Genomic DNA, 15,036 nt, shown 5'->3' with positions numbered 1-15,036 from the left:
AAATTAATTTTTTTTAATTTAAATGCTGACGTGGCATTTTTTAATAGCAAAATAAAATTTTTTATTATTATTTTAAAAGTTCCGTCTGCCACCTAGGATTTTCCGTTAGGGCACTGACGGAAAGGACTAAAATAGATGGCGTTTTTCTAAATAGGGACTAAAAACGGTAAAAATAAAATTTAGGGACCAAAATAGAAATCGCCTAAAAATGTAGGGACGAAAATGTGATTTTCGCCTAATAAATATGAGTGTAGAATGGACCAACCCTTCGGGTTTAATTTAAAGTAGTTCAATATTATGCTACAGAAAATGACATGTTAGTAATTACATTCTAATGGATCCTCTTCTTTTCTAAATTCTCAGACGCTGGAAAATCATACATTCTGCATGGCCACTAGCTGGAAATTAGATCCTACAGCTACGTGTAATAAAAAGTAGTATGTAACATGGACCAATTATAATGAAAATGAAATAGAAACTAAAACATGGTTCTTTATTATTAGTTTAGAAGGAGACCAAATTATGCGCATGACTTAACAACCGTTACATTAGTGAGGAATTAAAGAAAGTGTTTGCTAGGGACAAGGAATGTGAGCATCATGAGGTTATTATTCACCAAACAATTGATTATGGATTTGATAGGGGAGCTATTGGCCAAAGAGGTTGTTAAAGTTGTGATAAAGAAGCAAACTCTTCTCTGCAAAAAAAAACATGATGGCACTTTCTTCCTAAATACCATATGTCTTAATCCTCTTCATGACTTTTAAATTTGAAACCCCAAAACCACCAATAGGCTTCTAAACTAAGCAACATTATAATCAAGTGCCTATCTAACCGCCACGGGACCTTATGGACAGCTTGAAAATTAATTAATTTTTATTTTATTTTATAAATATTAAGAAAATATATATTTGAATATATAATTGGGTACCTAATGTGTGTATAATTCTGGTCCTCTAGTACTAAAAGCTGACCCTTATTTTGTAGATTTATTGGTTTTGGCTTTGATTTAAGGAACTATATTGTATATTTTTTAGCTTATAAATATTCAATTGGAATAATATTAGGGACACGAATTTTTCATAACTCACTATCATGGACATCATAGAATCTACAGAGATCATTTTATTATTTTTGAAGATTAATCATTATATTCTAATTCCAAGACTCAGTGTCTCGGTTTGATTTTATGACTTGTCACCTTATGTTTGAAAACGAAATAAAACGAAATATATTGATAGTTAGATATTTGAAAAAGTCTAACTACTCTTGTTTGTTCAAAATAAATAAATAGAATAGAATAGAAATAGTATTTTATAGAAAGTTTCTATGATTAGTATCTACTCTTAATGATTACTCTTTATTATTGAACCAAGACACTAATTAGTTTTTTATATAGAATACTAGAATCCAATCTAAAGTTTTTTATTCAACCATAAATTTTTTTTACTAATTATGCTAATTGAAACCTACATAAGTATATACACAAACAAAGTGGACTATAGCTGTGAGTTTCAGTTAACTTAATTGGTAAAGTTTCTAATGGTTAAATAAGAAATTTGAAACTTAATTTCAACATACACAAAAAATCGATTAGTATATTAAAAAATTAATTAAAAAAAAAGAACTCAAAAAACTGAGGGTATCAATGTAATTTTAACTTTTTGAGTTGGATCTCCAGGACGTGCGGTTTTTTTGGGTTGCTGATGCATGTGAGTGAAATGAACTGGCGCTCTAACAAAATGAACTTGAACTTAAACTGTCTCTCAAGTACATCCCTCTCCGGTTACCTAATTCCAACCGTCTGATACAAAGTGTACATAATCGAGTGGCTGATAGTTAAACTCCTAACCTTAGTAAAATGACTGATCTGCCCCTGATACCATAAGTAAACCAATCTTATAAGTCGTAAACAAGACGAGGGTAGAAAGTGAAAAAGAAATGTAAAAACTGCACCATATATTGGTTCTGTTATAAGCATTTGTCTCAAAACGGTTTTTGTTGTCCATTTAGTTCCCTCTCACCAAAGCATGTTCCCTCTCTTTCCCTCCAAACTCTTTCTTTCATAAATCTCTCTCTCTCTCTCTCTCTCTCTCTCTCTCTCTCTAAAACCAGAAGAGAAAGAGCCTCTCTGTTCTTCTTCGTTGCTTCTATCAGGTAAGCTTTTTTTCTCTAAGATTCAAGTTTAATCTCTTTTTCTTCATCGTTTTCGTCACTTTGATCTATATCTGAAGTTTCGATTTCAAAGAAATCATAATATTCTGTTTTTTTTCCTTTTTTTTTTTTTCAATTTTGTATAACAAAAGCTGTAAATAATCAAACGGAAATCGTTTTCTCTGTGATTCTTATCAGCAGGAAAAGTAGTAGTTCAAGAACTGAAAAAAATGCAAACCGACTCGTCGTCGAGCACCGTCACCGCGAACACCATGTCCGCCTCGCCATTCAAGTCGCAACTATTCCATCCAAACGATGTCGTTTACAGCTCTCTCTACTCTCCTCCGACCTACTCCTCTGACTCGCTGAATTCGGACTCGGTCTCCAACTCCAACTCCAACTCCGACTCCAACCGCCTGTACCACTCTCGGACCGTACAGGAGCACCAGGAGATCGTGAACCGGAATTCGCTGTACCTCACTCGACTCCGCGAGGCCACTGGAGAAGTCGAGGCTCTCCGCCAGGAGAACAGCCACCTCCACGTCGTCAACCGCGAGCTTAACAAGCAACTCAGCCTCCTCATCCAGGCTTTGCTCCGCTCCTCCGCCACCTCCAACGACTTCACTACTGCTGCGTCGTTTTCTGCTCTCGACGCCGCGTTTCGAAGGTTGAGAATCGGAGGAGGAGGAATGAACGAAGGAAGCGATCACGATCACGATCAGATCCCCTGGGATGACGTGGCTGTGCCAGATCTGATTGAGAGTCCGACGAGCGTGATCGAGAGCGGAAGGCTCCAGAACGCTGACGTGGAGCGCTTCTCGTTACCGAAGAGTATCTCCGTCAGGTCCAATGGTTACTTGAAGAACAATCCCGCTCACCACCAACCTACTGGTTCCACTCGCACGACTCGGACCGCGACTCGGCCTCGACCCGCGAGTCCACTCAACGTCACGGTAATTACGTAATTTAACGGTTTTTGCTTTTTATATATTCCTTTTTAATTACTTATTATTGCGAAATTGCCATTGCTTGCTTGATTTTTATTTTGTGGTTTTGAGTAAAGCTGAAGAACTCTGAAACTAGAAATTAATGTAACAGTTATTAGGGGGGGGAAAAAACCCATGGATTGATTAGGTTTATAGGCTTGGATGCGTGACACGTGTACACAAGGCTTTATTTTGATTAGTCTTTATAATAATCATAGTAATGATAGTTAAATCTACAGAATAATTGAAGTTCGTAAGGAAAGTGTAATGCAAGAAATGGAAGGGGATCATGATGAGAGTCCGAATGGGGAAAAACACTTTTGGCTTTAAAGGCCACCAGCTCCATTGTCTAGTCTATAGACAACCGGAAGGCAAAGGCAAGATGTGATGTGAGGCACAAACAAATGTAGGACCCCACTTCCATTCACCTATAATTAATTGGTGCTAAAATGTTGACTAGAGGAGAATTGGCATTAATTTGGGATAAACAACCTTTTATTGATTTGGCGAAACTGGATAAAAGTAGTATATTTTAAGAAACTGTAAGTAAATGACTAAGTTGAATAAACTCAATAAATAAACCAAACTCACATTAGAAACATAAGAAAAATAACCATATTCTAGTCAAATGATCACTTAGAAATGTAGTATTAAGGTTTTGACACTTGTATGTATATACAGGAATGGGATCCATTTTTAAAACCAAAATCATTTCTTGAAGACTCTTGGGGGCATGATTTGCATGTCCAGTATAGAAATATCTTTGTAATAAATACTCTCGCCTTGACAAACTAGAAGAGGCCAAAAGGATCAAGATGATGTGATCAGCTACACATTGGAATATTTATTATTTTAACTAATAATCAATGTCCATCTTACATGAGCATGGCTCTCTCTTACAAAACACATTGAATTTATTATTTTGTGTAACTACTATTCTACACAATGTCCATTTCACATAGTCATGCATGATCAAAACCTATGTGAGAAGACACCAACTCAAAGTACCATATGCTGAGAAAACACCGGATATAAATAGGAGTGAGATTAGTTAAATAGTATATGTACCCATGCAGAAAGTCTCCAAGGACCCAAGATCTATTTTTGTGCTTTTCTTACGTGAAAACTACAAGCATGCTATCATTTTCCCTTTCTGCTGATTATAATGTTTAGAAAGTTATTCTGTATGATGATGAATTGATGATACAGCAAAAGGTGTATGTGCCCGGAGTGAAGAAAGAGGAGGAGCCACTTGAACTAGAAGTGTACAACCAAGGCATGTACAAGACGGAGCTATGCAATAAATGGCAAGAGACCGGAGAGTGCCCTTACGGAGACAACTGCCAGTTTGCCCACGGTGTAGAGGAGCTCCGCCCAGTCCTCCGCCACCCACGCTACAAGACCGAAGTCTGCAGGATGGTCCTTACTGGTGTTGTCTGCCCTTACGGTCATCGATGCCACTTCCGCCATGCACTCACAGACCAAGAGAGAGCCATGGGTCCTCTTTTGCCTAGGGCAATAAAGCTCGAAAAGTAAAATAGTATTATCACCTAAAAGCAAATGGTGATTAATGAGAGAAACTATTCTTGATATTTGAGTATATTCAGATTTTTGTAAAGCCTCGTTCGGAACACGACAATCACGACAATGGTACATAATACTCATTGATATAGCCGGAATAAATAAAAATATGGACATACATAAGATAAGAAATACTTAGCGTCATTAGCGTGGTGATTTGGTGAAGTACAATTTGTTGGAGGCTTTTCTGGCCCAAAGGATGGATTTTAATTCGAAGATGGTTCTCATGTGCTTTTTTTTTTTTTTTTTTTTCTGTGCCATTAAAAATGACATACTGAAACATCATACATATGTGGTTTTTTTTTTTTATTTTTTTTTTTTTTTTTTTTTTTTTTTTTTTTTTTTTTTTTTTTTTTTTTTTTTTTTTTTTTTTTTTTTTTTTTTTTTTTTTTTTGTCACCAAAGCAAGTAGAAATGGAATCTCTTTGTACTGATGGTATTTGGTTCTGGTAAGGTGAGCATTTTTTTACAAGGTTATCGTTCATTACTAGTTCTCATCGGAAATAGTCTCATGTGGTTACATACATTATTAAGTTTTATGAACGAGTTTCTTAATGCATTTCTTTGATGCAAACATTGTTGACACAAACTTGCTTCATGATGCATTGTGCGTGCGCAGAGAGAGAGAGAGAGAGAGAGAGAGAGAGAGAGAGAGTTGGGCTGCTTTGGGATGAGGTCAGGGTTCAAGTAATGAAAATTTGAATTTTGTGGGGAACGATAAAGCCAACAAATTATGGTACAATAGTGATAGTGTTTTCAAAACACAAACTCGTATAACTTGGCATATGATAGTGTATGAGACCGTTTGTTAGTGCTATTTTCTCTTGGTTTAAACAACACAATGCTTATTTCTACAATATTTTTTTACTCACATATTTTTACAATATTTAAATAACGTTATTAGAACAACATTACCAAATAGGCCTTATATCATACAAAATTTATAATAATAATTAAGATTATGATACCGCACACCCCTATTCCAATAGAGTTATATTTATTACACACAAATTAGTTTACATAGTTTTACACAACCTAAATAACAAGTAAAACCATGATTTGAAATCATCATTTTTATCTTAAAAATCATAACTTCCAATTACATTTTCAATTTTTTTTGGATTGTGTGTAAAAATGTATAAAACATTTTATGTATTTCTCATCTTAACAAGGTGAGACTTGCTGAGCTGGGACTTGGGAGAGGGTGAGGCCTAGGGTGCCCAAGACATGCTTGCTTAGTGGGCCTGAATCATGATTCTTCTCCCTTAATGGACCTAGATCTCTCTAGCTGAAGGGTAAGGAATCCTCTAAAGCTCACCTTGTTGCTGGACTTCTTTGTTTTTCTTTTTACCCATTTTTTGGTTACGACTCTTTCTATTTGGTTCCTCTAATTGTTTATATGACTAACATGACGTTGAGGCATGCCAGTTTTCAAGGTCAAATTGAATCTGTTGGGAAAATAAATTCCACAGTGTATACGTGTGAATTAAATTAAATGAGTTTCAAGTAATAACAAAAAATATATATATAATGAAAATAATCGAGCAAACATAGTAAAAATACAACACAATCCTCTAGTCTAAAGGAAAAAACCACGGACAATTCTAACAAATCAACCATATGAAATAGAGATTACAATATACTAATGTTTGTGCAAAATTTCAGTTCACAATAAAATTTGGTAATACAACAATAAATCTGGAGTAAATACAATCTATCTACAAAACACTGGACCAGTAAAACCAACACAATAACAAAATCTTCCCTTTAAATAAGTCAACTGTTTGTTACTGTAGCATTGAAGAATTTCTAAAATAAAATACCTCCAATTTATTTCCCTTCCTGAGGAGCTTGAGCGAAAAAAAAAAAAAACACTCACGCCATTGCTATTGCTCCCTCACCATATTTAGATAAAGTATAAAAGTTTAGCGCAAGCTTGCACTAAGCATTTACCGTTTGTTGTGAGAAGTAGAAGTCAAGATGGTAAAAAAAAAAAATTAACTCTTAATTTTTAATAATTTAACTCTTTATCATCGAATCAAGACACTAATTGATTTTTTGTATAGACCAGAATCCAATCTCAAGTTTTTTATTCAACCACAGAAAATTTTACCAATTGAGTTAATTGAAACCCATGTAAGTATGTACACAAATAAAGTGGACTGTGGATTCCAGTTAGTTTAACTGATAAAATTTCTAATTGTTAAATAACAAATATATGATTTAATCCTTATATACACAAAAAATTGATTAATATCTTAAAAAATCAATTAAAAAAACAGAACTCAAAAAACTGATGGTATCAATGTAATTTGAACTTTTTGAGTTGGATCACCCGGGACGTGCGGTTTTTTTTGGGTTGCTGATGCATGTGAGACTGTGTGAGTGAAATGAACTGGCGCTCTAACAACGTGAACTTGAACTTAAACTCTGTCTCTCAAGTACATCCCTCTCCGGTTACCTAATTCCAACCGTCTGATACAAAGTGTACATAATCGAATGGCTGATAGCTAAACTCCTAACATTAGTAAAATGACTGATCTGCCCCTTATACTATATGTAAACCAAACTTATAAGTCATAAACAAGGCGAGGGTAGAAAGTGAAAAAAAAAAATGTAAAAACTGCACCATATATTGGTTCTGTTATAAGCATTTGTCTCAAAACGGTTTTTGTTGTCCATTTAGTTCCCTCTCACCAAAGAATGTTCCCTCTCTTTCCCTCCAAACCCTCTCTCTCATAAATCTCTCTCTCTAAAACCAGAAGAGAAAGTCTCTGTTCTTCTTCGTTGCTTCTATCAGGTAAGTTTTGTTTCCTATAAGATTCAAGTTTAATCTCTTTTTCTTCATCGCTTTCGTCACTTTGATCTATATCTGAAGTTTAGATTTCAAAGAAATCATAATATTCTGTTTTTTTTTTTTTTTTTTTTTTTATAACAAAAGCTGTAAATAATCAAATGGAAATCATTTTCTCTGTGATTATTATCAGCAGGTAAAGTGGTAGTTCAAGAACTGAAAAAAAATGCAAACCGACTCGTCGTCGAGCACCGTCACCGCGAACACCATGCCCGCCTCGCCATTCAAGTCGCAACTATTCCATCCAAACGATGTCGTTTACAGCTCTCTCTACTCTCCTCCGACCTACTCCTCCGACTCGCTGAATTCGGACTCGGTCTCGAACTCCAACTCCGACGCCAACCGCCTGTACCACTCTCGGACCGTACAGGAGCACCAGGAGAACGTGAACCGGAATTCGCTGTACCTCACTCGCCTCCGCGAGGCAACCGGAGAAGTCGAGGCTCTCCGCCAGGAGAACAGCCACCTCCACGACGTCAACCGCGAGCTCAACAAGCAACTCAGCCTCCTGATCCACGCTTTGCTCCGCTCCTCCGCCGCCTCCAACGACTTCACCACTGCGGCGTCGTTTTCTGCTCTCGACGCCTCGTTTCGAAGGCTGAGAATCGGAGGAGGAGGAATGAACGAAGGAAGCGATCACGATCAGATCCCCTGGGATGACGTGGCGGTGCCAGATCTGATTGAGAGTCCGACGAGCGTGATCGAGAGCAGAAGGCTCCAGAACGCTGACGTGGAGCGCTTCTCGTTACCGAAGAGTATCTCCGTCAGGTCCAATGGTTACTTGAAGAACAATCCCGCTCATCACCAACCTGCTGGTTCCACTCGCACGACTCGGACCGCGACTCGGCCTCGACCCGCGAGTCCACTCAACGTCACGGTAATTACGTAATTTAACGGTTTTTTCTTTTTATATATTCCTTTTTAATTACTTATTATTGCGAAATTGCCATTGCTTGCATGATTTTTATTTTGTGTTTTTGAGTAAAGCTGAAGAACTCTGAAAAAAAAAAACAGAAATAGGTGAAGGATTATGAATACGGAGAGGACCATGGATTGATTAGGTTTATAGGCTTGAATGCGTGACACGTGTACACAAGCAGAGGTTTTATCAGTTCGACTTGTGTGTGTATTCACTTTCTTGTTGGTGAAGTAAGGCTCATGCCACGTAGACATGTAGCGAACTTATTCTGATTGTTTTTATTATTATGATGAGTTAGTCTTTATAATAATAATCGTAGTAATGATATTTAAATCTAGAGAATAATTGAAGTTGTTCCTATGGAAAGTGTAACGCAAGAAATGGAAGGGGATCATGATGATGAGAGTCCGAATGGGGAAAAACACTTTTGGCTTTAAAGGCCACCAGCTCCATTGTCTAGTCTATAGACAATTGGAAGGCAAAGGCAAGATGTGATGTGAGGCACAAACAAATGCAGGACACCACTTCCATTCATCTTATTGATTTGGCGAAGTTGGATAAAAGTAGTATATTTTAAGAAACTGTAAGTAAATTAACTCAATAAATAAAACAAACTCACTTTAGAAACATATAAGAAAATAGCCATCTTCTAGTCAAATGATCAATTAGAAATGTAGTATTAAGGTTTTGACACTTGTATGTATATATAGGAATGGGATGCATATATACGTACTGGGATGATTTTTAAAACCAAAATCATTTCTTGAAGACGCTTGGGCATCATTTGTGCTGTATAGAAATATTTTTGTAATAGATACTCTCGCCTTTACAAACTAGAAGAGGCCAAAAGGATCAAGATGATGTGATCATCTACACGTACGTTGGAATATTTATTATTTTGGGTAATAATTAATGTCCATCTTACATGATGCATGGCTAGCTCTTACAAAACATTGAATTTATTATTTTGTGTTACTACTATTGTACACAATGTCCATTTCACATAGGCATGCATGATCGAAACCTATGTGAGAAGATAACAACTCAAAGCACTAATATATGTTGAGAAAACACGGGATATAAATAGGAGTGAGATTAGTTAAATAGTATATATACCCATGCAGAAAGTCTCCAAGGACCCAAAATCAATTTTTGTGCTTTTCTTACGTGAAAACTACAAGCGTGCTATCATTTCCCCTTTATGCTGATTATAATGTTTAGAAGGTTATTCTGTATGATGATGAATTGATGATACAGCAAAAGGTGTATGTGCCCGGAGTGAAGAAAGAGGAGGAGCCACTTGAACTAGAAGTGTACAACCAAGGCATGTACAAGACGGAGCTATGCAACAAATGGCAAGAGACCGGAGAGTGCCCTTACGGAGACAACTGCCAGTTTGCCCACGGTGTAGAGGAGCTCCGCCCAGTCCTCCGCCACCCACGCTACAAGACCGAAGTCTGCAGGATGGTCCTTACTGGTGTTGTCTGCCCCTATGGTCATCGATGCCACTTCCGCCACTCACTCACTGAACAAGAGAGAGCCATGGGTCCTCTTTTGCCCAGGGCAATAAAGCTCGAAAGGTAAATAGTATTATCAACCAAAAGCAATTGGTGATTGACGAGAGGAACTATTCTTGATATTTGAGTATATTCAGATTTTTGTAAAGCCTCGATCGGATCACGACAATGGTACATAATACTCATTGATATAACCGGAATAAATAAAACTATGGACATACATAAGAATATAAGATAACAAAAACTTAGCGTCGTTAGTGTGGTGAAGTACAATTTTTTGGAGGCTTCTCTGCCCCAAAGGATGGATTTTAATTCGAAGATGGTTCTCATGTGCTTTTTTTTTCCCTTACAATCGCTGTGCCATTAAAAATGACATGTGGTTTTTTTTTTGTCACCAAAGCAAGCAGAATAGGAATCTCTTTGTACTGATGGTATTTGATTCTGGTGAGCTGAACTTTTTTTTACAAGGTTACCGTTCATTACTAGTTCTCATCGGAAATAGCCTCATGTGGTTATGTACATTATTAAGTTATATGAACGAGTTTCTTAGTGCATTTCTTCACTGCAAACATTGTTGACACAAACCTGCTTCATGATACATTGTGTGCGCGCGCGCAGAGAGAAAGAGTTGGGCTGTTTTGGAATGAGGTTAAGGTTCAAGTAATGAAGATATGAGAGAGAGAAAGAGATGGGATACCTAGCTAAGTGATTGTGGTGTGCAAATTTTTATAAAGAAATTACAATAACTTTTGTTAAGGGCTTACAATAAAGAGTAGGTGTTTGTGAAATTACAATAACTTTTGTTAAGAACTTCCCACCTAAAAGAATTATATAAAAAAGAATTACACTTACAATTCATAAACACTTACTCTTTATTTTTAAAGTCAAAAATACTTGTAATAAAGATGTTTAAAATTTAAGTCAAGGTGTGCAAAAAAATATTTTTAAAAATAAATTAAAGTATTAAGTTAAGAAAAAAAAAATTATATTTTATATTTATATGTATATAGTTTTTTCTTTTGAAGTAAGGGGGTTCACCCTGAATATGCTTTAGCATCGCCCCTGCTTTGGTGGGAAGTTCTTAACAAAAGTTATTGTAATTTCTTTATAAAAATTTGCATACCACAATCACTCAGCTAGGTAATTTCTTTATAAAAATTTGCTCACACAAGGATTAGTGTAGATTTTTCTATATATATTAGTCGAGTTTCAGCCTGTTGAACATCAAAAATTATTCTCAAGTTTAAGGCCTTGCAAACCCACAAATCTTCATCTGTTTCTCTCCATAGCCAAAATGGATGCCAAGACTTCCATCAGGGTTTTCATCATTTGGATGCTTATTATCTTTTTGTTTCTCTCATCTACGCACACGATGGTGGTTGCCGAACCCAACAATGTCGTCCCACGAGCAAGTAAGTCCCTTGTTTTCCCATGGTTGCATGCAATATCTTTGTAAACGTTTTATATTCATGCACAGTTAGGTTTTATATTCATGCAATATCTTTGTCATGTTTGCAGAGAAAAACAGTATCCTGCGAGGAAATATTGTCCAAATGAAAATTGTTGGGAAACCCGGGCCAAAACCTTCCCCGCCTGACCACACAGATTGTCAAATCTGCTAAAAAAGTTGATCTGTATCATTCAATCGAATGAAGAAAATAAAATTGTGACTTTAATGGTATATAGATTGTCTTTTTCTATGAACAATACTTGTAATATAGGATGTAAATAATGGAAATCAATAAGTTAGTCCAAGAGTGTCCCGTGTTTTTGTCCATATTGACACATGGAAAGCTTGTAATAATTACTACGTGATGTGGAAATCTCCTTTAACAAAGGTATTCAATAATAAAAAGTTTGGTGCATAACAGAATAGTTATAAATATTTGAGACCTCGCTCATGAATTTCCATTGCTCATACTTGAAATTCATTTTACTTTTCTTCATTTTCATTGGATATGGGTTCATACATGATATTCCATTTGCCTTTTTTTTTTTCTTTTTTCTTTTTTCTTCTCTCTCTCTCTCTCTCATTAGATATGGGGGAAGTGTTCATACTTGAATTCATTTTTCTTGTTTTGAGGATCTCCTTTCACCAATGAGAGAGAATTAAGTGTATGTTTGGTACATTAAATGAGAATTGTAACATGAATAATAATCTTTACTACTGGTAATAAAATACGTTGTAATTGAAAGACTAAACATACACATACATTGGGTTTTATATATGTATGTATATATATATAGGTTGGGTTCAAGTTATACTCGGTGTAACTCTAAGCAATATTACACCACCCAATAACTTGTTATAAAATTCATATTTTGAAAATCACACCGTTAAATTACATGTTCTATATATTCTTAACAATCATGCCAATTTTCATGTCAATTGGATGTTATTTACCATTTGATCTATAAACTCATCTTTTATACATTATTTTAAACTACAAAAACTTGAATTTAAAAAATTGATTGATGACAAGGCTATTAATCTTTGATTACCTTGAAATTTTGCAAGTATGGAGAATATATGAAGATAATGTAATCTAACAATAGATTTGTCAAAATTTGCATCCAATTAAAAAATATTGAGTGGTGTAACATTGCTTAAAATTATACCAGGTGTAACTTGAACCCAACCCTATATATATATATATATATATATATATATATATATATATAATTTTTTTTTTTTTTTTTTTAGTATTGAAAAAAAAAAAAACATGTGGAGCTATATATATATGAGAGAATCTCTATGGCTTTATGGTAATATAAAAAGGTAAGTTTGGTTGTACACCGAAAGCTGAAAGAAATGAAATGGTGTGTTCATCTATATCTATCTATGTGCTTTGCTCTGCTTTGCCACTCTTCATAGGCAGCTGTCTGTATTTACTACTTTATTTTGTTTGTGTCATTTAAATCAGTTTGTGTTTTTCAACAAATTTCATGGAACTGGAAGTTTGGGACTGTTCTCAGTGTTTTCTACTTTTGCTTTATGGACTAGTTTGGGGTAATGGGATTTTGATTAATATAATAAGCAACTTTGGATACTCTGACCAACTTCAATATTTGTTGAAAGCCTATTTGTATAATAGCTTTATGAGGTGACCCCCACATCTTATTGTAATACATGTTCATATCTTTGACCATTTGATATTTAGGGGTTTATCTATAGTATAAAGAATAATAAATATGAAACATGATTCTAATTTTTTTAATGGGGGCTAGTTTGCCACTTTGCTTTTTTTTTTTTTCCAGAGAATTGCAATTAAGATTTTTGACCTCTTGTTTACTTTCAACTTTTAAAGATTTGTTGATCAAAAAGTATGGTCTAAAGGTTCTATGATTAATGTCTAAAATGTGAGAGGTACGTGACCAGGTCATTGTCTTACAGCTTTTGGACATTTCATTTTAGGATGATTAGGGAACGTAATCCATCATCCATTTCATAATTCACATTTGATAAGAAACATAGGGTGGAAAATTTTCGTTTGAGCTAAACTTCCTTGATTCAGACCACTTTACAAAGATTAGGTTGAGATAATTGAAACCTGGTTCAGGGCATGTTTGCCTTAAGTTTATTTATTTATTTATTTTTTATAAAGTTTATTCAGCATAGGGACATCTATTTGTCTTAACTTTACTGGTTGGAGTAATTTAAAAACTGCAACTTGAGACCAAAATTCTTTAATTGTCAATATGCCAAAGTTGAAAGTGAAGAACCAGCAGGGAGTTACCTAATCACTTCATCTTCTTATTGTACAACTTGTGTGGTGACTAACACCCGCTATAACTTGAGTCTACAAGAACTCTATGTGAGCTTTCAAATAGTCATCCTTATGACAAACAGGAAAAGTGAATTTCATAATCATAATACAGATCCAAAAGCCAAACAAGCAGATGATAAGAAAAATTATTAAAGCATTCATTTTGAAGTGCTTTGTTGTAATTTCTATCCAGTACAATGTAAGTTATAAGGTATGTTGTGTTACAGCTCTGCCAATTTGCATATGTATGTTGTACTGTGTGATGTCAATATTATATAAAAGATTATGTTGTATGTAGAAACGTTTGTTATTTTAGAACTTAATGCAGAGCATAAGTTTTAAATTTTTGAAGTGTTTTGCTCTCCAATTAAGCTATTCTGTTAGGATTTGTGCACGTGTCAGTTTTTTTTTAACAATTACAGGTTCTTAAATTTGATTTTTGTCGGACCATTCATTGACGTTATTGCTTAATTATAGCTCATCATAAGTAGGAGTCAACCTCATGAAAATCTGTCATGTAAGCATTTATCCTTCTAGCTCTCTCTTGCATTCAATGCTTTTTTTGGTATATAAGCATCCAGCCTAAACCCAAAGCTATTTTATCCTTGTTACTGAAAAATTATCAATTATCTAATTATAGTTGATAATTAGAATGACATCCATGTAAAAAGATAACATCTAGAATGCATATACACATACAATTGAAGTCCATGTAACAAGACCAAGCTCTAAAACAGAGCTGAAACATTGATATGCCCCCACAATCATTTACATTATTACTCAACTTTCAAATAATAAGAAACCTCTCAATGATTATATCCTTTTTTTAGCATGTTGTTGTTTACTAGATTTTATTTATTTATTTAATAAACTTATTATATATGATTTTGAATTTGCTGATATTGTCAGGTTGAACTACATGAGCCAAAGTTCTTGAATAATAATAGTTATATAAATAAATATCTAAGGCTCTATGCAAAGAGATTTGCTCTTATGAACATCTCGTTTTTTTTCAAGCTCTAATAGTTATATTATGTAAATGCAGATATTTTTGTTGCCAGTGGAGTTGCAGAAGGGATAATAAGAAATTCCTACAAGCTAGAAGTTGCTCTATTGAGAACTTAAGAATGAATGATCCAGAAATACATATGCTTATGATTATCTCTTTTTCAATTGTTGCCATGATGGTATTCAAATATAGATGTGAACAAGAAACATTGTAGTGGATTTTTTTTTAAATGAAATTTTTTTCCTTTTTA

At 34.8% G+C, this 15,036-nt stretch overlaps 1 protein-coding gene and 1 long non-coding RNA gene across 2 annotated transcripts; both read left to right on the top strand.

Moving 5' to 3' along the window:
* Positions 1-1,927: 1,927 nt before the first annotated feature.
* On the top strand, positions 1,928-10,496 carry LOC112038504 (uncharacterized). Its single transcript, XM_065781278.1, is given in 7 exon segments — positions 1,928-2,157; positions 2,356-3,107; positions 4,350-4,673; positions 7,407-7,520; positions 7,741-8,451; positions 9,751-10,033; positions 10,036-10,496. Coding segments are annotated over 6 exon segments (2,250 nt in total). The 5' UTR covers positions 1,928-2,157; positions 2,356-2,384; the 3' UTR covers positions 10,131-10,496.
* A 2,203-nt stretch (positions 10,497-12,699) lies between these two features.
* Positions 12,700-15,036, top strand: LOC112037866 (uncharacterized). Its single transcript, XR_010632065.1, has 2 exons — positions 12,700-12,789; positions 14,823-15,036. It is a non-coding gene; the product is annotated as an uncharacterized LOC112037866 (long non-coding RNA).

The sequence above is a fragment of the Quercus suber genome, unplaced genomic scaffold (genome assembly GCF_002906115.3).
Source record: "Quercus suber isolate HL8 unplaced genomic scaffold, Cork oak 2.0 scaffold_262, whole genome shotgun sequence".
NCBI classification, from domain to species: Eukaryota; Viridiplantae; Streptophyta; class Magnoliopsida; order Fagales; family Fagaceae; genus Quercus; species Quercus suber.
This window is presented reverse-complemented; position numbering and strand designations above follow the sequence as displayed.